General features: G+C 36.8%; 2 protein-coding genes across 4 annotated transcripts in view; both read right to left on the bottom strand.

Annotated features, from left to right (window-relative positions):
• Positions 1-25,291, bottom strand: part of DIAPH2 (diaphanous related formin 2) — an 832,169-nt gene that overhangs the window by 637,589 nt on the left and 169,289 nt on the right. For all 3 annotated transcript variants that reach the window (XM_019756670.3, XM_019756672.3, XM_019756671.3), the window contains one exon: positions 15,989-16,128. In XM_019756670.3, coding sequence (XP_019612229.2) covers positions 15,989-16,128 — 140 coding nt within the window. The remainder of the gene's footprint in view (positions 1-15,988; positions 16,129-25,291) is intronic.
• Positions 12,610-13,625, bottom strand: RPA4 (replication protein A4). Its single transcript, XM_019756674.3, has one exon. The coding sequence runs from the start codon at positions 13,525-13,527 to the stop codon at positions 12,736-12,738; it is 792 nt and encodes a 263-aa protein (XP_019612233.3). The 5' UTR covers positions 13,528-13,625; the 3' UTR covers positions 12,610-12,735.

Genomic DNA, 25,291 nt, shown 5'->3' with positions numbered 1-25,291 from the left:
TTTCTACACACTAATCACGACATATCAGAGAGAAAAATTAGGAAAGCAATCCCACTTACAATTACATCAAATAGAATAAAATGGCTAGGAATAAATTTAACCAAGGAGATAAAAGACCACCACATTGAAGACTCTAAGACATTAATGAAAGAAATTGAAGAAGATACAAAAAATGGAAATATATTCCGGGCTCATGGAATAGAAGAATTAATATTGTTAAAATGTCCATATTACTCAAAGCAATCTACACAATGCAATTCGTACCAAAAGTCCAATGGCATTTTTGATGGAAATACAACAAAACAATCCTAAAATTTGTATGGAACCGTAAAAGACCCCAATTAACCAAAGGAATCTTGGAAAAGAAGAACAACACTGGAGGCATCACACTCCCTTATTTCAAACTATATTACAAAGCTATAGTATTCAAAACAGTTTGGTAATGGCATAAAAATAGATATACAGCTAAATGGAACAAAATAGAGAGCCCAGAAATAAACCCATGCATATATGGTCAATTAGTTTACAATAAAGGAGAAAAGAATATACAATAGGGAATGTATAGTCTCTTCAATAAATGGTGTTGTGAAAACTGGACAGCCACATGCAAAAGACTGAAACTAGACCAGTATCTGACACCATACAAAAAAATTAACTCAAAATGGATTAAAGATGTGAACTTAAGACCTGAAACCATAAAATTCCTAGAAGAAAGCAAAGGCAGTAAGCTCCTTTACACAGATCTTGGAAATGATTTTTTAAAATCTGACATCAAAAGCAAAAGTAATAAAAGCAAAAATAAACAAATGGGACTACATCAAAGTAAAAAGCTTCTGCACAGTAAAGGAAACCATCAACAAAATGAAAAACAACCTACTGAGTGGAGAAGATATTTACAAATCATATAACTGATAAGGGGCTAATATCCAAAACATATAAAGAACTCACACAATTGAATACCAAACAAAAAAAAACAAACAAACAAAACCTAACAACCTGACTTTAAAATGGGCAGATCTGAACAGACATTTTTCCAAAGAAGACACACAGATGACCAACAGGTACATGAAAAACTGCTCAATAACATTAATCATCAGAGAAATGCAAATTAAAACCACAATGAGATACCACCTCACCCCAGTCAGAATGGCTATCATCAATAAATCAACAATCAACAAGTGCTGACGAGGATGCGGAGAAAAGGGAACCCTTGTGTACTGTTGGGGGGATTGCAGACTGGTGTAGCCACTATGGAAAACATGGAGGTTCCTCAAAAAATTAAAAATAGAACTAACTATGACCCAGCTGGTGCACTGTCGTGATGCAAGAGCCGTGAATTGTTGGCAAAAAGTTCAGGTCGTCGAACTTTTTCACGCAGCCTTTTCAGCACTTCCAAACAGTACACTTGGTTATCTGTTTGTCCAGTTGGTACAAATTCATAATGAATAATCCCTCTGATATCAAAAAAGGTTACCAACTTCGTTGCAACATGTTCGCGAACTTAATTGTCAGAGCTCGTATATATTAAATGACCACTCATATATCAGCTACGAGTGACACATCGGTGAACTGAATTTCAAAAAAGCATTGCTCTCAGTAAAATATTTTCCAAAACGGCAAATAATTCTTGTTATAAATTTCCAAAAATATAAATAAAACATCATCTTCCCTTCAAAACAAACAGAAAGAAAGAAAAGGGGCAATTGTGACAAACAAGGAGTGTCAAAGGGGACTCCAAATCACACACACCGGGATAAGAGCCAAAAGCTTGAATGGATGGACAAGGTCTCTAAAACAAAGAATATACAGGACCAAAAAGAGTGGACTACTATTAATCTCAAATCAGTTTGTGAGCTCACAAGCTAAGAAGTCCAGCGTCATGTGATATATCGCCCCACAGTGTTTCCAGCATGGTGTTTGTAGCTCCACAGTACTGATAACCCGTGTTTACCTAGCAATCCCTCATATCAACACGTTTCAGACATTTCCAGCCACATATTTGAAAAACAAGAATATATAATTTATTGTTTCTGCTCGAAATTATTCCTATATAGCTCTCTGTTCTTAAGTTTTATTACTCCAATTTTCCAAGACCATTTCAAAGACTTGAGAAAGGCATTAAGGTGAGTGCTTGCATCAAACTATTGTCATCAGCAAATTAAGACACATGATTTCAACATGTGAAGTCATTACTGTAATTTACAAACAATACAAAAATAATAGCAAAACCCAAAATTAACAAAAAGCTGACATAATAACAACTCGACACAGTACACACTGAATTCTATTCCTGGGAGAAAATAATGATGAGTAAATAAGCTGACAGGGAAGTGTTTTAAGGTACAAAATATGTCATAAGGTCAAAGAATACCCACAGGATGACGTTCCATACCACATACATTTTTTTTCCATTTTAATTGATGCTTACAATGCTGACCTCAATGACACTACAAAATTCTTAAGCATTTTCCATATCAAAGAAAAACGTATTAATGCTTAATGCAGTTTTGGTGCTGGATCCATTTCAAGGTATTCTTATTCTTTGACAAATGCTAATTCACCCATGAAAATTTATGATAACCCAATTTTTTAAAACTCCATTTAACAATCCAGTTCAGTATTTGGTCGTCAATACTTTTTGATGAATGCTAAATGCACCAATTTAAGAAATGATCTCCAGGAAACTCTTAGAAGCTGGTATAAAGCGTGGTTTGGTACCATAGCCTTTCCCCATTAAAAAACCTAGAGCAGTACTAGGTACTCAGGCAGTTTATCTCCAAAACAGACAGAATTGCACTCAATCTGCATATGTTCAGTAACACCGGGTGCTGCAAAATAGACCTAACAAATAGAGGAGTGGGTTGATTGTGGGTAAATGAAGCATGAGATTCATATTTATATGGAAGACCACGAGGCATCTCACTTGAAGCTGATTGAGCTTTTCAAAGTACACTATACGGTTATACTGCCTTCTAAATTCTGCCTTCATGGATTCTTTCTCAATAGAAGACTTTCAGGTTTAAACTGCCTAATGTGACAGGCTGTACACTTACAGCTCTGCTGACCAGGTGGGAAATCTCCCCAAATTAGCTGTCCATTATCTAACACCAGTCACACAGTTGGGGTCATAGAGCAAACACTGTTATCTAGTGCACACGGATCCTCTTTCAATCGACCACACAGAATACCTGTGCTCCAGCTGTTACCGTGATTCCCCCAAAATAAGAGCTAGCCAGACCATTAGCTGTAATGCATCTTTCGGAGCAAAAATTAATACAAGACCCGGTCTTATGTTAGGTAAGACCGGGTCTGATATTATAGTAAAATAAGACCGGTCTCATATTAATTTTTGCTCCCAAAGACGCATTAGAGCTGATGGTCTGGCTGGGTCTTGTTTTTGGGGAAACAGGGTAGCTAGCATCTTAATTGTGAATTGTCAGCTATCCAGCTCCGACCTAAAGTCTAGCTGAGATGATAGATATTCCACATGGAGAGTCTCGGGGACATTTCTCAAGTGCACCTTGGTAGCAGGTTAGATGACTGGAAGCTACATACCAGTACTATTACTCTGGGTCTACGTAGAAACATCATGACCTTGATTTTTTTTTTTTTTTAACTCAAGGCCCCATGTGGGAAATGGACATGCACATAAATCCTCTGTAATTTATGAAAAACTATCAAAGACTCACATTACTGTTTTGCGCAATCTCTCTCATTTAAGGAACCCCAAAATAAAATTTTCTGACCTCAGAATTAGGAAGAATGCCTTGCCTGAAAAATAGATGCATTGTCACTTATCAAATAACAGCTGTGTCTCTCAGTACTCTGCCTTTCTTTCCTCTCCTTGGCTATAAGGAAAATAAGAACTATTTTATATTCAAATCATCACATGGAATTGTCCTAGGCTTTTTGAAAAGTACCACCTTCCCTCCTTATTTACTTGGAGCTTGTATTTTTTTACCCTCATCTTAATTGTAGTGGGATATCTGCATCTCTTATTGCAAGCTGCAATTGCTTTAGTAATAGTCCCATAATAATAAGAGAAATATATAAAAATCCAGTATGTGCCCAAGACCTTTAATTAAATTAATTCATATAAATCAAAATAAAATTATTGTAAATTATACATGTTTATAAGAATTTCTTCCCAAGACAAACTTTGAATACCTGGAAAATAAAATGTTTTAAAAGGGAAAGAAGTTAGTCTTCTATTAAGAAATTCATTTAATTAGTGTGCCTAGACTCTGCTGCTTGATTTTATATATCTTTAAAACTACAGTTACAAATTTATGTCCAGTTATAAATTTCTAATTATTTTAGGTAATTATTATATATACATATGGGTTTTCTATTTTAAAATGCATCATTTAAATGAGAAAATGCATTGCCTGGATGGGTGGAGCTTCATACGTCATGTAATAATAAATGCCAAGATAAGAGCCATCATTTATCCTACCTTATGCCTAAAACATTTTCTCCTACTAAAACAATACTTCAGAAACTTGAGTCAGTATATTCTGTTCCTACGCTTTTCTTTACAAAAATATAGGACATAGAGATCTAGTTTGCTTCTATTATGGGATATAGTAGTGGATCTGCCTTAAAGTTGTGTTTTGAGGCTAATATCATATAATTAAAACTGCGATGTCACTTCATACAGTATCAACATTGCTAAATGAGCATGGATATGGTTGCCGATAATTCAAATTATTGACCAAGATTTTGGAGGAAAGCATAAAATTTAAAATAACTGCATGGAATTTGCTATTTTCTATTCTATGTAAAAATGTACTAGGGTCTTCTAAAATGATTTATGCATTTAAAAGTCAAAGCAAAACAAATTTAAATATCAAAATTAAACATCCCTGCTTTAGTAATACTGCTCATAATGCTTCCCTATGAGATGTTCTCACAATTTTAGGTCTTGTTCACATTTCTGCATCTTAAAAAATTGTCCTCATTATTCTGTTTTTCATGGGTAGTCCAATGCAAAATGTTCTAGGAGTACTGAGCCGCACCTACCTTTACATTAACTTTCTAAGTAGTATAGACTACTCGGCCAAGTTTTCGGTAAGTTTAATACAGGCTGTTGAAATACTTATTAACACTCATAATTCACAAAGTGCTTCCTATTTTTAATTTGTACTACTGTCAAGAGTCAGCTTTTCATTACAATGATTATGTTTAAATATACATTTGTTAATATGCTAGAAAAGTATGTTTAAATCTAAAGGGAAGTTAGATAATATTAAGCAACAACAAATGTTCTAGAGGTAATGCAAATAATTACACATATACAAACTCTAAAAGATATTTTTGTCTGTTTTCACCTGCTTGAAAACACTGGCTGATGAAGCGGTCAGCACAGAAAGCGAATATACACACTTTGCCATGAGTTTGGCAGATCACAAGGTTCCAAGCAAAACAGAAAACAGTTTCCCCGTGGGGGAAAATGCCCCTCAAGCTGTAAGGCAATTTCAGCAGCAACTCTGCAAAGAATTCTACACAATCACAACTCTGATACTATTTTTCAAACCAGTATTTGCTGCTTTTGTCATGTGTTGAGAAACCTTAGGAAGAATGATTTCTTGCTACACATTTCTCTGAATCTTCATAAAATGTATTGCCAAATACCTCTACATCTTGTAATGGGGTTGGCTGAGAATAAAACTGTCCAAACTCACTGGCATTTCTCAGCAGGTACTGCTTCCTTTCATAAATTTTAGTAAAGGAATATGAACCACAATCAGTAAATAACCTAATTCTCATTTTAAAACACACGAACCATGGTATCTGCAGAGTCTAATGTAATTTGTGATGGCAGATTGAGATTTTTTTCAGTCGAAATTCATGGATTTTTAAGGTGTTAAATAGAGTTGTAAACACTCAATTTCATTAATTCATCACGCAACAGTAAAAGCAGGCTATATTGTCTGTAGCTTACGAATATGGTTCAAATCAAACCAACAAGTTACATTCCTGTATGGAGGAAGTTAGCTTAGCTTCACTTTTTCTTTGATTACGTCTAAAAATGCATGGCCACAAAATAGTACCACATTAATGCAAATTCATTCTCACTGCTGGAGAAGCATAGGTTGTTATTGATGGTGGGTCAATATCCACATCAAATCACACATTATTCTATATAAATTACACCTTACCCACCATCATGAAACAATAAGAGGGCAAGAGTGTCTCTTTCCCCGAGGAGTCTAAAATCTAAATGAGAAAAGCAGACATGCACACATGAAATTATTATAGAGCATAAGCAGGTAGCGATGAATATATAGAGTAGAAAATAATGTTGAAGGAATCTATACTAAGGGAGTGATTTGGGATACGGCCAGTTAATGAAGGTTTATAAAAGGAATTTTAAAATATTTGCCTTTAACAGAAAACAATATAATGAAATGACGTTCTTAGATCCTTTATCATCTGAGTGATTAAATTCCATATGAATTTGAAATTCACGACTCCATTTTATTTTCTGAAATACACTGGTCTACTTTTATGGATATCCTGAACTAGTAAATATTTTTACCTAAACAGAATTTATCTAAATTTTATTTCAGTGGTTTTAAGGATAATTTCCCTTTGCCTGATTGTAGTGAACTGAATACTATCTATCAAGAATGTCAGAATATGACCAAACAGTCTCTGTAGAGATAATGAAGGTGGCGATAACATCATACTGGATTATGGCGGGGCCCACATCCAAGTAGAGTGTTCTTGTGAGAGACACAGAAAAGACCCACAGAGACACAGGGGAGCTATGACAAGGGAGACCGAGGTTGGACTTACACCGGCGCAAGCCACGGAATGGCAGAAGCTGGAGGAAGCAAGAAAAGATCCCCCAGGTCCCCTCTAGAGCCTTAGGAGGGACCCTGTTGCAGACACCCTGGTATAAGACTTCTGGCCACCTGAACTGTGGACAGAATAAATTTCTGTTCTTTAAAGCAACTCCGCTTTTGCAAACTGTTTATGGAAGCCCTAGGAAGCTGAAACAATCATATGAAATGATTCTTGTTGAATCTGAAGGATTCTTTTACTGTTTTATAACACACTATGCACTCGAGGGGATTTAGCCTTTTATAGACTAGGTTTCTCTCCTTTGTTTTCTGTGCAATTTCCTTTGTGTTATACAAACTGTTCTCATTCTTGGGTTTATTCTTACACTGGCTTCCTCATTTTCTGATTTGTCGTTGTTGCTGCTTCATTGTTTTTGTTTGCTTATTTGTTTCTGTCCAAAAGAAGACTATTTAGTTGTTTGTTGTGTTGGTGTGATTACTTATTTGTTGGTTTCTGTGAGGGAGATTTTAAAGTAGGGGGTGGTTGGATAACAAAATCTTATGGCTGTTGGTGGGTTTAAATCTGATGGAAACAGAAGGGGTGGTTTACTCAATGGAATACAAGCATTTCTAAGGAATAAATGACATTGTTTTTTGTTTGTTTGTTTCTTAATTTGGAAACTCTGGGTTGATAAAGTTAAACAAGTTTTTTTTCCCGCAGGACTTTTCAAAGCTTTTTTCAGAAACAATGCTAGGGGCGGCTGGACGGCTCATTTGGTTAGAGCGTGAGCTCTGAACAACAAGGTTGAAGGTTCAATTCCCACATGGGATGGTGGGCTGTGCCCCTTGCAACTGAGATTGAAAACGGTGACTGGACTTGGAGCTGAGCTGCACCCTCCACAACTAGATTGAAGGGCAATGACTTGGAGCTGATGGGCCCTGGAGAAACACACTGTTCCCCAGTAAAATTAAAAATTAAAAAAAAAAAGTGGCGGTTTAAAAAAACAACAACACCCACACATACACACACAAAACACTAGAGGCTCTTCTGGTAGCAGTGTGTTATTTTTCCCATTCACTCAACTTGTAAAGCCACAATGAATAATAATAAGTGCTGAATACACAAGATAAATAAAATAACTCTTGAACTTCAGGAGAGCTCCATACAATAACTTTCCTTGTCACCTGATTAAAGTTCCTGTGCTGGCCAGTACCTGACAAGCTCTTATCCCCTTCTTAGGGGAACACTCCCCAAAATCATTTTCTGAGGGAACAGTCCTAGGCAGACAAATTCCAGACCACACCACCTGCCTCCCTCTCCCTTATCAAAGGCAAAACTGACTCGATCAGGGACAGTCCCCTGAACTGTGGTATCATAAGCATGTAAGCCAGCCAGCAGACTGAGGTGGCCTTGCGTGAAAAGCTTTGGTCAAGCAGGAAATTGGGGACCAGAGTTACCCTGTTAGGAATCTCCCCTGGGCAATACAGACAAGACCAGGCAGTTAGTATCAGGAAAAGAAGCTGACAATGGGACTAGTCAGGGTGACGCCCCATGAATTACTGCTGCTGAGTTGAGGGAGACTCATGACAAAAAGAATCAGGTCCTAGGACTACCTTAGGATGTCAAATGCCCTGCCACCGTATCAGCCTTCATGGGGCCCGGCTATGCGGCTGTCCCTGGAATTCCGGGGAGATTTCTAGCTCCCTTACTGCAATATGTCACATGGCCTGTGTGCTTCCACCCAGAGTTCTCCTTTAAAAATCTAGGTCAGGGCATGCCAGACCTCTCCTCAAACCCTCTAACCGCTTCCCCGCACTTATTCAGAGTAAAGGCCTAAGTGCTTCCAATGGCTCCCAAGACTCCACATTCTCTGCCTCCAGCCACACTGGCCTCTCTGACGTTCCTGGAACAGGCCAAATGTTTGCTCTTGCAATTCCCTGTTTCTGACAACATTGCTCCTCCAATGGGCAACACAGCTCATTCCAACACTTCCTTTAGGCCTCTGCTCAAATATCACTTAAGTCAGAGGGGCCTGAACTTACCTGATATAAAATAGCATCATCTCCTCCCCAGCACAGATCACAACCTGACATTTTATGTATGTTGCTTAAAAAATTCTCTGACTTCTATTACTAGAATGTAAACTCCACATGGACAAGTCCCATATGGACAAGAATTTCTTTTTGTTATTCCTTTATGGGATATCCCTCTGCTATGTAAAAACAAACCACATAATATATTAAGTGCAATTCATTGACCTGCTCCAACTTTAGCTATTACTAAAGAAAATTAACTTAATAGGTTAAAAAAAGTTCTTTTAATTTATCTTGTAGTGGTAAATAGGAATAAATATCATATGGATGGCATTTGAATTACTAGAAGTACTGTCCCCAATGAACAAAGCAAGTAAGTCCTGAATTTCACTACACAGAGCCACGTGGTCATCAGAATGAGAGACTTTCCAATGCAATGATATATATTCTTAAGATATTACACTTCAAAAAATAAATACATCGGTTAATAGAACATGCAGACTACCAGATAATTTTTTTTTAATCAGTGAAAATACTGGCTCAAGAGGTATTGTAGTATCATTAAAATTAATTTGAGTTATACGGCTAACTTCTCTACAACTATAATAAAATAAAGTTTTGTTTCTTAGACTGGTAAAGGAATACAAAGGTGTTTTCATATTCTCCTTCTTACTCTTTGCTAAGAGATTTCAGATTTCAGTGGTTATTTTTTTTAATCGAAGTTGGGTAAATCTTAATGAAAGAAATAATGTCAAAATATTTAGTACATAGCAAGAGTGAAAGGAGGATATTTTGTGAGATGTTCCTTATTGTGAGGTAGTACAAAGAAATGGTTAAGGGCCCAGGCTCTGGAGACACACTGCCTGAGTTAGAATCTTAGCTCTGACACTTACTAGCCGTTTAACATTAAAATGGAACAAAGTACTTAAACTTTCTGAACCTCAATTTCCTCATCTATAAAATGGAAATACCAATAATAAAGATACCCTGGTTGCATGTGTGTTTCAAGTTCTTGGAACATTTCCTGGGGGATAGTATACATGTTATATGTTTCTTGTCTGAGCTGGAAATATAAATCTAGGGATCACAGGGTCTCTCTCTCTCTCTCTCTCAGAAGTGCCTAGCAAGTCAGTACTACGTAAATGTTAAAATGCTAATTGTTATTATTTTAACATTATTAAATTATTTTAATAAGCATTTTAGAAGTCAATTGAATTTAGGCTTATTAAAATGGAAGTTAACACTTAAATGCATATAGCAGGTACTCACTAAAGGTTTAATGAATGAAAGTAATTCTTGGTGGTGCCCTTTTTTGATTCATCATTATAAAAAAATGGAAATTGGAATACCAGAATTTATATTTCTCAGATTATACCCAAAATCCAAATCTAAATTTAGTAAGTAAAAGCAATAAAACAATTACTAACAATTGACAACAGTAATAATAATACTAGCTTTAACTTGAAAACATTTTCAAATTTACTTATTCAGTTAATTAAGAACCAACTACGATACAAATGCATGTTGCATATGTCTATGAGCCATAGAAAAACCTCACGTGGACGATTATCATCAATTAGATTTTTCAGGTTCCTCAGACTTAAATGTCCCTGCCCAAAATACTTGACAGTATTACCCCAAGATTTGTATCTTATCCTCAAAGGTTTGGCTGACACACAGGGCAGGACTAGAGAGGAAGGAGAAAAATGGCCAAGTCATTCACCATTTAAACAAAACTGAAAAAGAAGTAAGCGGGCTGGGCGGATGGTTTAAATATGAATTTTTAAAATCTTCTATCCCTAACATGCACCAGATATAACCTAGCAATTATTTCCTGCCTAACACTGTTTGTTGATTTCCACTTACATTATAGCTAGTCCTACTTACTATTTTTCTACTGACGTCCCTTACCTGCAGCCGAATCCCACTAAAGCCCAATTCCATTCAGAAGAATAAAGGGAGCAGAGGGGAACTGGAATAATTAACATAGATAAAAAGAACCCCAAGGAACACAGAGGACAGTGGGGATGGTCCTGGGCCTAACGTTCAGGTGGACATATCACAACATCAGTTCCCAGGCACAAAGGCAGCGGAAAAGGGCTTATTTTTGGCAGGGCTGGGGGAGGGGGGATTGCTGTTTTCCTAGTTCTGGAGGAATATTTCTAGAATAGGGAAAAAAGTGGCTATCCAATGACCAGCTGAAAAACTTGGACCGTTATTAGGACAGTGACTATAAAGTCATAAAAATGTCAGATTTTAATCTCAGGGTTCCTGCTTTTATATAAGTGATATCACAAAAGAATATTGTGTCTCCTAGACTATTTCTTTCCGCACCTCAGATGCTAAGGAACAAATGTGCCCTTCATTGCCTCTCCCCCTGTATAATTTTTACCAGGGCAGGCAACCGTTTTCTACAAAGATTATCAAAAACAGGTTTATAGTACATTAACCATTTGTGGTTTTCAGAGTGCAATGTACAATGTCTTGGCTTTCAAGGGGAAAAAAAGTTAAGTTTGTGCCTCATAATGCTTAAGTACGAACTGGTGATAAGTTTGTAAGGGCAGACAATGAGAAGACATAATCTAACAGTTTTCCTGACAGTATGGATTACAGACAAAGGGGTATTCAAGGGAGTTTTCTAGTTTTGCCGCTTCTTTTTGTGATCCAATTAAGACAAATGATGCTTTCTTCTTTTGCCTATCTGAATCACTGCATACAGTTTTACTTATCCTCTAACATAATGATAGTAACTTGATAGATACCATCTTTAGTACACGTATAACTAAAGGTTTACTTTATTCAACATTGTGAAACTCTCACATAATTAATATAATCTACACTAAAATGTGTAATTACAACTAGGATATAACATGTTATTGGTATTATATAGAGAAGAGAGAAAAATTATTCTGGATAATTAAAATTATCATTCCTCAAAAACAAAACAAAAGGCTTTTTCAAGTGTATTTAAGAAAAACACACAAATTAAATATTTTGCAAAAGTATTTTAATAAAACGTTCAAATAAACTTCAGTAAACCTTATTAGCCTTAATATTCCTAGAATTACTTTTTATTTGTTTGCAAAAGCTGTGAGAATATAACCTTGTTACATATAAAACTGAGCATTTAGGACTATAGATAATACGTCAGAACATCAAACTTACAGGACTGGCATTGGTGTACCTTGCAACTACCTAATATTGTAATTTAATCCAACTGTCACCATATCTTATTTAAGATATTTATTAAACAACCACATTTTAAGGAAAAAAGCAGTCAAAGCTGATGGTTATTTAAACATGGTACAATCATATGTTTTTTTAAAAAAAAAATAAACCTATGGGAGTACGAGGAAATCGATCAATAAACACTTGAACTGAGCATCTGAATTCTTCAATTGCTATCTTTAGCACATTTGAATTAATCAATCACTATATTTAGCAAGAGATAAGAATGACTATAATAAGCTAAAGCCAAACTTAGAAAATAAGTCTAACATAAAAACAACAGAAAAACATTTTTTTGTCTCTTAGCTGGCTCCATGACTACATGTATTTTCTCCTAATACATAGATATTTCAGAAAAAAAGACGCTCCCATTCAACTAAATAATATTCAACTTTTTCTGTACCTTTTCTCCCTCAAATTTACCCCATCAGGAGTGTTTTCATTTGCTTGCTGGTAAATCCTACAAAAAGTCCAATCAATTTATCCATCGCATCTCCCTCCCTCTGCGGTTCAAACATAAAACAGAAAAGTTCAAAGCAGTTGGAAAAGCAGTGAGGTTCCAAAGGATGCCAGTCGAGATCTTCTGTCGGAAAAACAACAAACTACTTCTTAAAAGTCAACAGGTCAAACACACTTCACAGCTGGAGGCAAGGGTCTTCGGAAAATGAAAAACCGTCTCGCCGCTTCAATCAGCAGATTTAAAATGCTCCTGATCCACCGTGGGGTAGATATGGCCCTCCACCATCAGATAATCAAGGGCTTCCTGGATGGCACTGACGCTCAGGCTGCGAAGCTCGGTCTGGAGGTCGTGAATGCTCTTGCCTTCCTGGCGAGGACACTCGTGAATCAAGCGCAGCACCTCCTTCCGGATGAAGTCGACGTCGGACTCGCCGCACACCGGAACCTCCTCCACTTTGGATGCAGCAACAGGTGCATTCTGCCCAGGGGCCTCCTCGAGGCCTTTAGCCAGGATCATGTGCGCGTTGACCGTTTCCAGAATGTGTGCGGTGAACTCATTCATGTCTTCCAGGACACGGATCTTCAACACCTCAAGGCTCTTCACCTCAGCGGAACCTCTGAGGATACCGAACACTTTGGCATATACTCCCACCGGACATGGAGTCAGATCCTGCTTCGCTCTGTCTCTGCCGAGCCAGTGGCGGGCGACGATAGGCTTGGTGGTCATATCATCAATCTTGTAAAGAACGTAGTAAGGAGCTCTCTCCACCTTCCTGATGAGCCCCACGATTGAGACCTGGGAAGCCTCTATTCCCCTGATCTTGAAAACACTGTCGACCAGAGTGGCCGTGAGCAGCTGGTTTACACAACAAGGTATAATGTCCCGGATTCGGGCCCTGGATCTCGGAGCCGTCGGAGGAGAAGGTGCGCCGCCCCGAAAGGGGTGCTCATTGCTCCCACTGGCTCCACCCGCAGCAGAGAAGCCACCGCCGCGGCTCTCAAACGCATTCTTACTCATCTTAACGACAGCTTAGGCCGATGAGGTGGCGGGATTTGGCTCCAGTCAGCGAGTTCCTCCGGCGGGCTCCTACCTCTGCTGCGGGCGACCACCGAATGCGTGACTTGTGACGACACCAGCATCTTACGCCACCAGTGGAGCCAATCAGCTTCCAGAATGCAGGTGCCTCCAGCCAATCAGAACCTGCCAGCTTCTCGACTGATCCCACAATTCTTTGGAGTCAGCTAGTGCATGCTGGGCTGCATTTTAAAGGCCCCGTGTGTAATTTCAGCCTTTCCTGCCATCATATAAAAATACTTTTTTGCCAGCTCCCCCCCCCCCATCGTTCCTCAACGTCACAACTTCTTTAATAGTCACTTCTTAAAGATTAATTTAGTCACTCAAGTTAACCATCCAACAGAAATTTCGGAACACATAAAGTGCTATACATGACGGGGTCAAGGGGTGAAGGAGATGGGATGGGGGGTGGCGGTAAACGACGGGTACTACCGCCATGGTTACTGTCCTGAAAGAACTCACTTTCTTGTTCAAATCACTAACACCAGAAGCATACTTCTTTAGTCACTTCTTAATCAGTTAACCATTCCACAGAAATTTCAGAACACGTTAAGGGGAATACGGTAGAGCGCTGTAGGTGGGGGGATGGGGGGTGTGAGGGGGTTTATATGGGGGAACCATCTCCATCGTTACTGTTCTGAAAGAACTGATTTCCTTGTTCAAATCTTAAAACCAGAGCATATTTCTTCTATAATCACTTGTTATAGAATCATTTATTCACTCAATCAGTTAACCATTCAACAAAATTTCCGGAACATGTAAGTGCACTACAGTAGAGTGCTGTAAATTGCATGCGGGAGCTGGGGGCGAGGGAGGGGGGTAAGACAAGGGGGGAACATCGAGGGGGCAGGGGGGACCACCATCATGGTTACCGTTCTCAAAGAACTCACATCCTTGTTCAAATTATTAAAACCAGAAGCATTCTAGAAGAAATTGCAAGACCGCTACCTTTTTTTAATATTGAAAGGTAAGTTACATCTTACCACTGCCTTTTAAATTTTTTTATTGTCGAGTCGTCATTTCCCAGTTACTCTGCCAAATGCACTATAGGTGAAAATAAATATAGTTGACCATTGAACAACGCGGGGCCACTTATACCCCTGTAGTTCACACCTGCATGGTTCAAGGGTCAACTGGCAGTCTGGAATCTGTGTTATGGAGAACGCTAACTTCAATTATACGCCGATTTTCAACTTGGTTGGTGATCATCACTCCTAATCCTCGCGTTGTTCAAGGGTCAACTGAAGTATGATATATTTCAAATTATACATAAATCCAAGTGGAATGGCAGAGCTCTAAACTGTGTTTAAGGCTCTGTGGATAGGTGAGAAACGTACAGGATGTGGCCCCCATTATATACTAGGAAAAACATGAATAAAATCAAAATGTGGTTTCTGTATACTCTTATCCAGTAATTTCTGAATTTAAGAGTCTAGCAACTGTGTAAGTAGATCCAAAAATATTTTCACAGTACTCTGAAAATCTGCTTTCCTTATAAAAACATTTAATTTGGGATATAATTATTTTAAGGCTTTTTATGGTTAATAAAGGAACATCAGTTATACTTCGTAGCTAGTAATAGCCTAAATGTATAGCGTTTTGAAGAGTTTATTAATACTTCCCTTTTTTTTGAAATGTGAAAAAAATGATAAATTCTGATTTTAATTTTAAATAGCAATTTAATTATGTGCCAAAATGAATTTATTAATACTTTCTTATTTCTTTTATTGGTCAAAATAATTTAATTTTTGCTATACCAAATTACAGAAATCTATGAGTACTGGATCTAGAACTTGTAGAAGAATGTAAAAATGTATTTACTTCAAGTTAAAAAGGAATAATATCCTGGAGCCAATATACTGAATTTCTTTTACAAATAATATAATCTTTATATGAGTACACATATTTCCATGTAAATGTGCATATTTAACTTCTAGATCCATGTTTATATAATCAAAGAGGAATTCACATCCAAGTAATATTTGTATTCTTAAAATTTCACGATTAGTGATCAGATTTTAACTACATTTGTTAAATGTTTACAACCTCATAATCAGACACTGCTGTTTTATTAACTAACATCAGACTTCTGGTCAGAAAATCTTGAGGTTCTACATGGATGGTGGGTGAGGGTGCGGGAGGCTGCAGGAGCCGGGCAGCTGGGCAGGGTGGGAGAGAGGAGTGGGAGGGAGAGCAGATAGAGGGGCAGGGAGGGAAGGCAAGTGTAGGGGAGAAAGCTCCTGGAGTGCAGAGGGCAGTGGGGGAGACGGGGGAGGAAAGTGACCCCAAAAAAAGAAAGAAAAAAGAAAATCTTGAGGTTCAAATGACATGAATGATTACACTCCCAACAATTATGTACAGGACAAATTGTATGAATCATACCAAAACAATAAGAGCCACTTACCTGACAGGATTGCTGGTTAAAGAAACCCGCAGAGATTCTAGGCAGTTAAGAAGTTTCTCATCTGAAATACCAGATCGTAATTCATGAACATATTCTTGTGAAGACAGGGTGCATTCATGTTTGCTGTTTTTCAGCCCTCCCTATATATAAAAGAAAACATAAGTATATACGTATTATTTTTAAGATAAGATAATGCATAGAATATGTAAATATTTTACTGTACGAAAATGCATGCAGAGTACTAGGCAGTCAAAATTTGTGGTCATAGAACTGATGTGGTAAAATCGTGTTATGTGTATCTCAACACTCCCCTCAGCCTCATTTAAAAGAAAATTATACTGCTGGTGCTCGTGGCCTGAATTGAACATGGACTTGAGTTGCAAAAAATGTGTCACTGACAGGAATGCTTACATTTACAATGCAGGGATTAGGATTATCATTAGCTGGTCCTCCTTCACCCACTGGATGAACATTTAGAAATCATCTTATTAATTTTCCTAGCTAAGACATCTATATTCTATTTCACAAAATACAGTGAAGAGAATTTCATATAAAACGTTATACATTACTCAAATCTATTGAAATATATCAGCCTATCTCAAAAACAACAGGTGAAAACGGTTTTCAAATGTAAAACAATAGTCTCCAATCAGCACATTAGTTAATGAAATTAGTCTAAAACATTCACCAATTCCCAACTATTCCTTTCTAACTTTGTTAATCTTGTGTTATAGATTAATCTTAAAAAGTCATTAAAAGCATTTGTCTGATAGTGACTAGTTTTTAACTTAATTTCCAATATACGTGGGGTTATTTCTAAAACTCATTATTTCATCACAGCTCTTGCACTTCATCACCTTGCCATAACTATGGAAGTAGTTTGAGGAAAAGGCTGGGAGGAAAATATCAACACACTCATTGTACTCATAACTCACAGTTTCACATTCTACATACACATAATCATAACTTACCTTTCCTGTATTACAGACATATCCCTCTGAATTAAAACTCTAGTTTGAGTCCCATTTTCTAAGTTCATACAAATTACACTGTTTCTGCTAAGTATCGAAGCTACAATAAGGAAAGCATTTTTTTCCCCATTTGACAGAAGTCATATCATTAGAGGATATAGAATTTAAAAAAAAAGAAAAACCAATGTGTTAATAATGAGAAATGGATTCCCTAGGGTTTCATACTATTTGGCTTTTTATTGAGAATGCCTTCTCAATATAGAAACTGTCAATCATTCTTAATGTCTGAATTTTTAAAAATTCCATTAAATAGTAACGGTTTAAAGTCTGACAAAGTCTTATGCAGGGGAACTTGATTCCCTTCTAGCACTATGGCACTATCGCTCCTAGAGCACCTGAGACATTGGGGCAGAGGTCATTATTAGTATCTGTCTCCCTTCTAGCCTGAGAAGTCCATGTATGCCAAACACCTACCACAGTGACTGAATTTAATGATCCTCAACAAAAGCATGCTCTTATTGAATCTGTCTTTAACAATCACAGAACAAGGAATACAATTTCATACTTTTAGCTCCCATATTTTATGTGCTGGCCACTGATTTGATTTTTCTTGCTCTGTTAGGATATATAGATGTTCAAGAACTCTACTGGATAAATCACCACATCTCTGGCACAGTAAGTAAAACCATCCCCATGAAATCATTTCCACATTTCTGTAACTTATTTATCCACCTTTTAAGGCTACAAATCCACAAGGAGTAATAGCACATGAACATTTATAGCATAAAATTGTGCGAGTTTACTGCTACATACCACTTTCATATGATCCTCAAACTTTTTTCTTAATTAATGGATAACAAAGCCCTATGACCCTCCCCTGGAGGCTGGCATTCAAGCTTATTCCTATAGAATGACCTTTGCATTTGCTGTTTTCTCTGCTTGGCAGACTCTGACCCCTGACCTCTCCATAGCTGCTAGCTCTCATCATTTAACTTTCACCCCAACAGTCTTCTCCCCCGCACAAACCAGTTATCATCACAACACCATTTCAAACCTCACTTGCAGTATTAGTTTGATATAAGTTTACCTTGTTTAGCACTTTACTATGACTTCCTCATTAAAACGTAAGCTCTATGAGGCAGGCATCTTGCCTACTCTGTTCATCACTGTATCTTAACAACGAGCTTATTAGCCCACAGTAAGTACTGAATATATATTTCCTGGATGGATGGATGAATGGATGGACAGAGAATAAACAAATGGGTGAATGACTGATGAGTTTTAACATGCTGAAGTTTCCAAACTCAGTTTAGTTTCACTTCAGAATATTACGGTTCTGAGACATTCCATTGCAATATATTCAGAGATGCTAGCATAGAACTGGTAAATTGAGACAGTGCATGATGGCATGCTGGGGACAGCTCAAACTGCCACTGAGTGTGAATCATGACCCCCTCACTTACCTTCCAAGTAATCTTTGAGGAGGCTATTGAACTAATCTCTATAAACCTGTTTGCTCATCCATGATATAGGAGTAATAAACACCTACCCCTCATGTTTGCTATGAGGATTAAGTAAGACAATGCATATAAAGTGCCTGAAACAGGCATTTCGTATGTGTTGTCTCACAGACAGAGTAAGCTGCTCAGAAACTGTTAATTCCCTTCTTCCATATGGTCGTGGCTGAGATACTTTTTATGGAACATTTGGGCCAGCCCATCACCTTGGGTCTCACCCCTCCCCCAATTCTTAGGAACAACTTTAAATTATACAGTTTAGGATACTCTGTGGTTATAACGAATGGACGTAAACAATCTAACGGAGCAAGACAGAAAATATGTAGCCTTATAGGACAAATGCCTTTTATCAAGCTTAGAAGGACTTTGGGGTTTTAACGTAAGTTCATATATGAAAAGTGTGAAAACCTGGTAGCATGTAAAGGCTGGACTGGCCCTTATAGATCAGCTCTTCTAATACCCTCATTACAGAAATAGAGAATCAAGGTGAGGTGACTGCCCAAGTTCACATAATTAGTGAGGTTGAGAGAACAAAACACTAATATTCTGGTCCTCGGTTATTTCCTTTTTTCTACTATATGTCACCTTTTCCCAATATTGAATAAAAAATTAAAGCAACAAGTATTTAATTCTGAAATCTCTATTACAAACTGTCAAAGTATCTTCAGCATAATCAATATGGTGCAGCATAATATTAAGGGAATCACTGAAAAACAAAACAGTGCAATAGATTAAACTAATTCTCACTATATTTAATAGGGCTGTAATACAAAACTGGCTTATTATTAACATCCTGTTCTGATACTGAACAAAAGAAACAACTAGATAATGGATGGATAATAATGGAAATTTTAATTAGCTGCTCTGTATGAGATTAATGAAAATTACCACTGTGCCCATTTGATCTTTAAAAAATAATGCAGACAAAGTTAGCAATTAGCATACATCATGCTACTCCAAAACTAGGTGAACAAAAAGTTTTCCTAATTTGAAGCCATTCTTTAATTTGCAAAGCATTAGGATGGAGACGCTTGTCAGTGTGACTGTGCTTGTACTACTAAAAGACACTACGAAACCAAAAGGTACTTGAGGCCAGTTTAATAATCATATCCCCCTACCCTGATACGAAATGTTAGTATCAAAACCAGATGAACAGTATTCTAAAAGGAACACTTTAAGTTTACAGTAGAGATGCCACTTCTGATTTTAGGTTGACTTAGTCTGAGCACGATCTGTCGTTCTTTAATATAAATATCCAGATTTGCTTATAATTTGAGGAAAGGCTTCAGAGTTCTAAGCTGTAGAGGTATCTCGCTGCACACACTAGGAGGAACACACTGATTACACACGGGTCTTTTCAACTACAGCGTGCACAGAAACAGCAATTACTATCAGTGGTGTCATCTTCAAACAGGAAGGACAATATGATTGTCATGAAAACAAATAATATTGTTACTATTATTGACCATGATTTTAAACCCTACTGTAATCAGGTTTCTTAGGCTACTTTAATCAAGTAAGTTTATCTATCATTGCAGTTCTCTGAAAAAGCAATGTCAGAGATTAACAAATTTGGAATTGTATCCACAAAGGTTCAAAGTGATGTTGAGAGGATTCTAAAACTTGAAAAGCACAAGAAGTCAAAAAGCTATTTCCTCATCATCAGTTCCTTGATTTCCAGTAGGAAAAAGGATACACAAACAAGTGCCTGATCCAAGGCGATCTACCTATTTATTCTAATAGCATTGCATTCGGGTGACTTTGTGATTCTGAATGTTAAACTTTAGATGGCTTCTCTCCAGTGATCTGAGAAAAACATCTCGCAAAGGGAGATTACTGGAGTTAAGGAATTCATTTATCAAAAACACACAAAATGTATTTAAAAATAAATACATTTGCAAGATTTCAAATAATTATATGTGTAATTTGGACTTAAAATTCTTTAAGCTGCATGGAAAATGTACCAAAGAAATACTACATATTATCTATTCAGGTTCTAAAAGATTAAAAACCTACACAGAAAATTACTACCAGGAGATAGCTTTATACAGTGTCATTTCCCATTGCAGGACAAGTTTTTAAGAACTTTTCAGAGGATGAAAGTAATATGCAAAAAACAGAACATATCCTAAATTCTAGGACAGGAAAAAAAAGCTTTCTAACAACAATGTTGATGCGTCATAATTATTCAGATTATACATACCATTTATCCCAAAAGAATTTGACTATGTTTATTTAAATATGATTAGCTAAAATGTTAAAGAAAAGTTTAAGATTTTCTGAGAAAGGATTTATAGTATACTTACTGAAGCTTCTATATATTAAACACCAGATTAAGCATTTCACCCCCAAATTATAGACTCTAAAACCAACACAGAATGAATATTTATTCTTTCAGCACGTGTACTGTTAGAAAGGTCAAGCCCACAAAGAAACTCTAAACATATATTTAAATTCTGTGGCCCTATTGTTATTTCTTTTGTGGTGAAACCATATTTAATTTATAAAGTATGGAGGAAAATACTTCATAATAACATCAAATAATTACTCAACTAAACAAATAAATTTTAATTTTTCCACATTAACTCAGACAAAAGGTTGATGATATTTTAATAGGTAGTGTTGATCCCAAAACACTGAACTTCACTTCTTGTAAAACATTTCTTGTAAGACAATCTCATTTAATCTAGACACTCTCAAACACGACAAAAAGCTAAACCACTACTAAATGATTTGCTAGTAAAAGCTAATTAAAATATTTAATGATATTCAAAATTAGTCAATCTGTATAATAAGCAATCAATCCAACATGTTTTTCTTTCATACCAAGCACAATAAACGTGTGGTCTATTTGATGCTTAAAATCTGTTCATACTTTAAAACTAGTATTAGGCAATCAGGGTGAACAATGCATTTGGGTGAATGACATCAAGTAAATCTTTAAAACTATAAAGTGTGACTACTAGCATTTTTTATGTGCCCTTATCACCACCCACAGTACTTGATAACAGAAAGCTTAAGCATTATGTTTATCTTTTATTTGACAGAGGCCCTTGAGATACATCAGATAATAAAATGTAAACAGATAGAAAGGGGTTTTTAACCCTGGGTCCCAATTCAGGGAGTATGTAAACTTGGAAGGAGAAAAATAGCACCTTTATTTTCAGTAACCGCTGACCCTGAATCAGCATCTCTTTCAATGATGAATGTGGACAAGGGACCACAGTAGTATAACCAGCACCTACGACTTGGTAACTGTGATGCAGAGAAGTCACAGATGTTTTCCTATTGCACCACACACATCACATTCCTGTCAGTTTCTCAAAATATCATTACTGCTCAGCATTTATTCAAAATTACTGTAGTTATACAAGCTGCCACTTTGTCTTGTTATTTAACAAATATTGTAAAGAAGCATATTACCGTGTTTCAATTTTTAAATTAAGCTTTCTATTTTGAGATAATTGTACATACACATGCAGTTGTAAGAGAAATCCTTTGTTTCCCCCAATGGGAACAGCTTGTAAAACTTTTACAATATCACAACTGAGACACTGACTTTGAGAAATCCTACCTATTTTATTCAGAGTTCCTTAGTTTTACTTGCACGTGTGCGTGCATGGACATATGTGTATGTGTATTTAGTTCTATGCAATTTGATCACATGTAGATTCATGTATCCAACCACCGAAAAATCAAGATACAGAACAGTTCAATCGTGGCATAGATCCCTCGTGTTGCCCTTTCATAACCACACTCAAATCCCTCTCACAAACTTCCATCCCTCACAACCGCAAATATATTCTCCATTTCTACAAAGGTTGGCTTTTCAAGAATGCCATATGTAGGAAATCATGCAACAGTTATCTTTTGGCATGGCCTTTTCTCACTCAGCATAATGCCCTGGAGACTCATACAAATTATTGCACGTATCACTAGTTTGTTCCTATTTATTGCTGAGTGGTATGTCATGGCATAGATATACTCCAGTTTTTTAACCATTGACCCACTGAGGACATTTAGGCGTTTTCCAGTTTTTGTTTATTATGAGTAAAACTGTCATGAACACCTGTGCACAGGTTTTTGTGTGAACTTAAGTGTATATTTCTCTGGAATGTGTCATAATTTAAAAAAATAATAAGCATACTTTAATATAATTGGTTTCCTTTTGAATCTTATATATTTCATGTTTTACATTTAAAAACATGATTCTGAGAAGGTGCCCACAGGTTCACCAGACTGCCAAAGAGGCTGATGGTACAAAACAAGTTAAGGAACCTTATGGTACCTTGTTTCCTCTATTTTGTAATCAGACTACATTTACTTAAAGCATGTTACCATTTAAATAGAGAAGGCTCATCTATGCAAAGAATTACTTAAGAAAATGGGCACAATTTGATCAATGATAATATCCAATAGGAGAATCTACACATTTTGCATAGCCAATTTCTTCACTGTACCATTTAAAGATAAGAATAGTGAATAACAATGGGATTCGTTATGTCAGGCAAAGACAATAAGGTATTTAAATATAATGTTTTCCTTCCCTGCTCTACCATTTTTTAGATCCAATTCTAATAGTAACTTTAGACATTGTAATAAAGGCAGTTTAATAATACTTTTGCAGATTATAAATGTTTCCCATAGCCTAGATAAAAACTACATTTTAAGTAGGTAATAAAGCTATAAATTGTAAATGAAATAAAGAAAAATTCCTTCCACAAAACAAAAAATTACCCCATTAGTTTCAAACCCCTACCTATCCTTCCAAAAATTTCAGTAAGTGCTATCAGCCAAAATCAATACACTGAATTTTATTCAATTCATTACCTGTCTCAAGAGTGCACCAATAGTAAAATATCCAAAGGACACGAAAACAAGAAAAAGTAAAAGATCCGTGATTAACTGACATGTAAGTAAATGCATGAGTCTCTTCAGCCCTGAATGAGATTCATAGATTTAGATACCAAAAATGCCGTACATTTCAATAGCACAAATAGCTCTCGCAATGTTTCCTATATACTCTTTCATCTGAATCTAATCAACAAGGGACAATACTACTGAAACCATTTTTCTTTTTTGATGTTGTGAAAATTGAACCACGGAGAAATCATGACTTGTCTTGAGACTACTTAATTAGCAAATAATTGTCAGAAACAGGCTAGAACCTAAAATAGAGTTCCTTTCTGAAGACAGTACAAAACTATTTTCAATGGGGTACAATTTGCTCCCAATGTAGGATTATAACAAAAAGAGAAAAAAATGGGCAAAAGTTGCAGAAATACTCCTTAGCTATGTGAATTTCGTCAAGTTTTCACTTGCCCTACCAGGCCTCAGGTAACTTATCTGCAAAATGGTAATAATAATGTATCTATTCTCAGGGTTGATGTATGGATGAAATAAGAATCCAAGTAAAATAAAATGCCTGGTACATAATAAACACTGAATTAACATTTGCTGCCATTACATATTATTTTATCATTAATTCAATGAGTACTTTCTTTTAAAATTGTCTAGTGAAAGAAATGCTGGTGTCATGTAATTCTTAAGTTTCTGGTCACCTTACTGAGGTGGTGCGAGGGTGGGCTGCTTAGATGCCCAGGAAAGGATTTCCACCTTTGTTAGATTAGGTTATTGTTTTAAAAACTGTATTCTGAGGGTTCAGAGTTCCTTAAGATGTTTTTGGGGCTACTTTGGGTGCTGAGGAAGTTTCATCGGGGAGTCTCCAGATCCTCTCCTCCCCCAATAATGAAGACATTTGTATGTTTATCTGCTTTATATGTTCCTATTCCACATAGGATTTCTTATGGATAAGCGGCTTTGATATTAAATAAAGTGTTCAAACCACTGAGCTAGATCATCTCAAAGGCCTTGCCCTTTTGAACCTACGAGATTCAGAATATGCCACCATTTACATACTAAAGCAGAAGCTTTTCTTTTTTAAAGTATAAAATTTTAATTGACTGCCATATTCTCTGCACACTCACGGATGAGTCAGGTTTCCACTTTCTTCACAAAATAATACTGCAAAGAGACAAGGCATCGATCTAGCACTTATTGTGCATGTGGTGTCCTTTTCTTATTACAATATTCCCACTCAACGTTTATTGAGTTCCCATGAGGTTCCAGGAACAGGGAATACAAAATGAGCCAAGACATACCTGAGCCATCAAAGAGCTTTCGCTTTGGGGGTGTGTGGGGGGAGGGAATGAAGGACAATAAGCAGACTGTTGCTAACAATGTGTTAAGTGCCATAACAGAAGTAGATAAGGGGAGATCTGAGGTTTTGAAGGCTACATCTTCTGATCCTATTTGGGGGAAGAAGGTCAGGCACACTGTAAAAGGTGAGGGCCTGCTCATCGAAGCAGATCAAGTTCTTTTAGTTAGAAGTTACAATAAACACTGAGGCACCAAGTTTGGGGACTTGCTAGGACATCAATACACCTGGCGGTCAGGGTCAATGTTGCTCAAACTGGGAAACTCCAATACATTTTTAATGGCCTCTGAGCTGTGTAAGGTAGTTTTAAAATTCTGCAGTTTCATTTCTTAAGACAAAGTGATAAAGCTACGCATAAACTGGATCGTCGGGATAACCACATTATAACCAAGTCCTGCCATCTAATCTTAGTCACCACACTGGCGCTTAGAATCACATTGCGACGGGGAAGTATGACTTTCATTATCTCAGGCTAAAGAGAACGGAGATGGCCTTAGTATGAAAACAATGCATTTTTACCAAATAAAGGCCAACTGACATTGCAGCCTGCTACACTAATCAAAATTGAACCACAGATGGAACGGAGAAAAATGGTGGT

Source organism: Rhinolophus sinicus, chromosome 18 (assembly GCF_057876585.1).
Source record: "Rhinolophus sinicus isolate RSI-liver-muscle chromosome 18, RSI-T2T, whole genome shotgun sequence".
Classification (NCBI taxonomy): Eukaryota; Metazoa; Chordata; class Mammalia; order Chiroptera; family Rhinolophidae; genus Rhinolophus; species Rhinolophus sinicus.
This window is presented reverse-complemented; position numbering and strand designations above follow the sequence as displayed.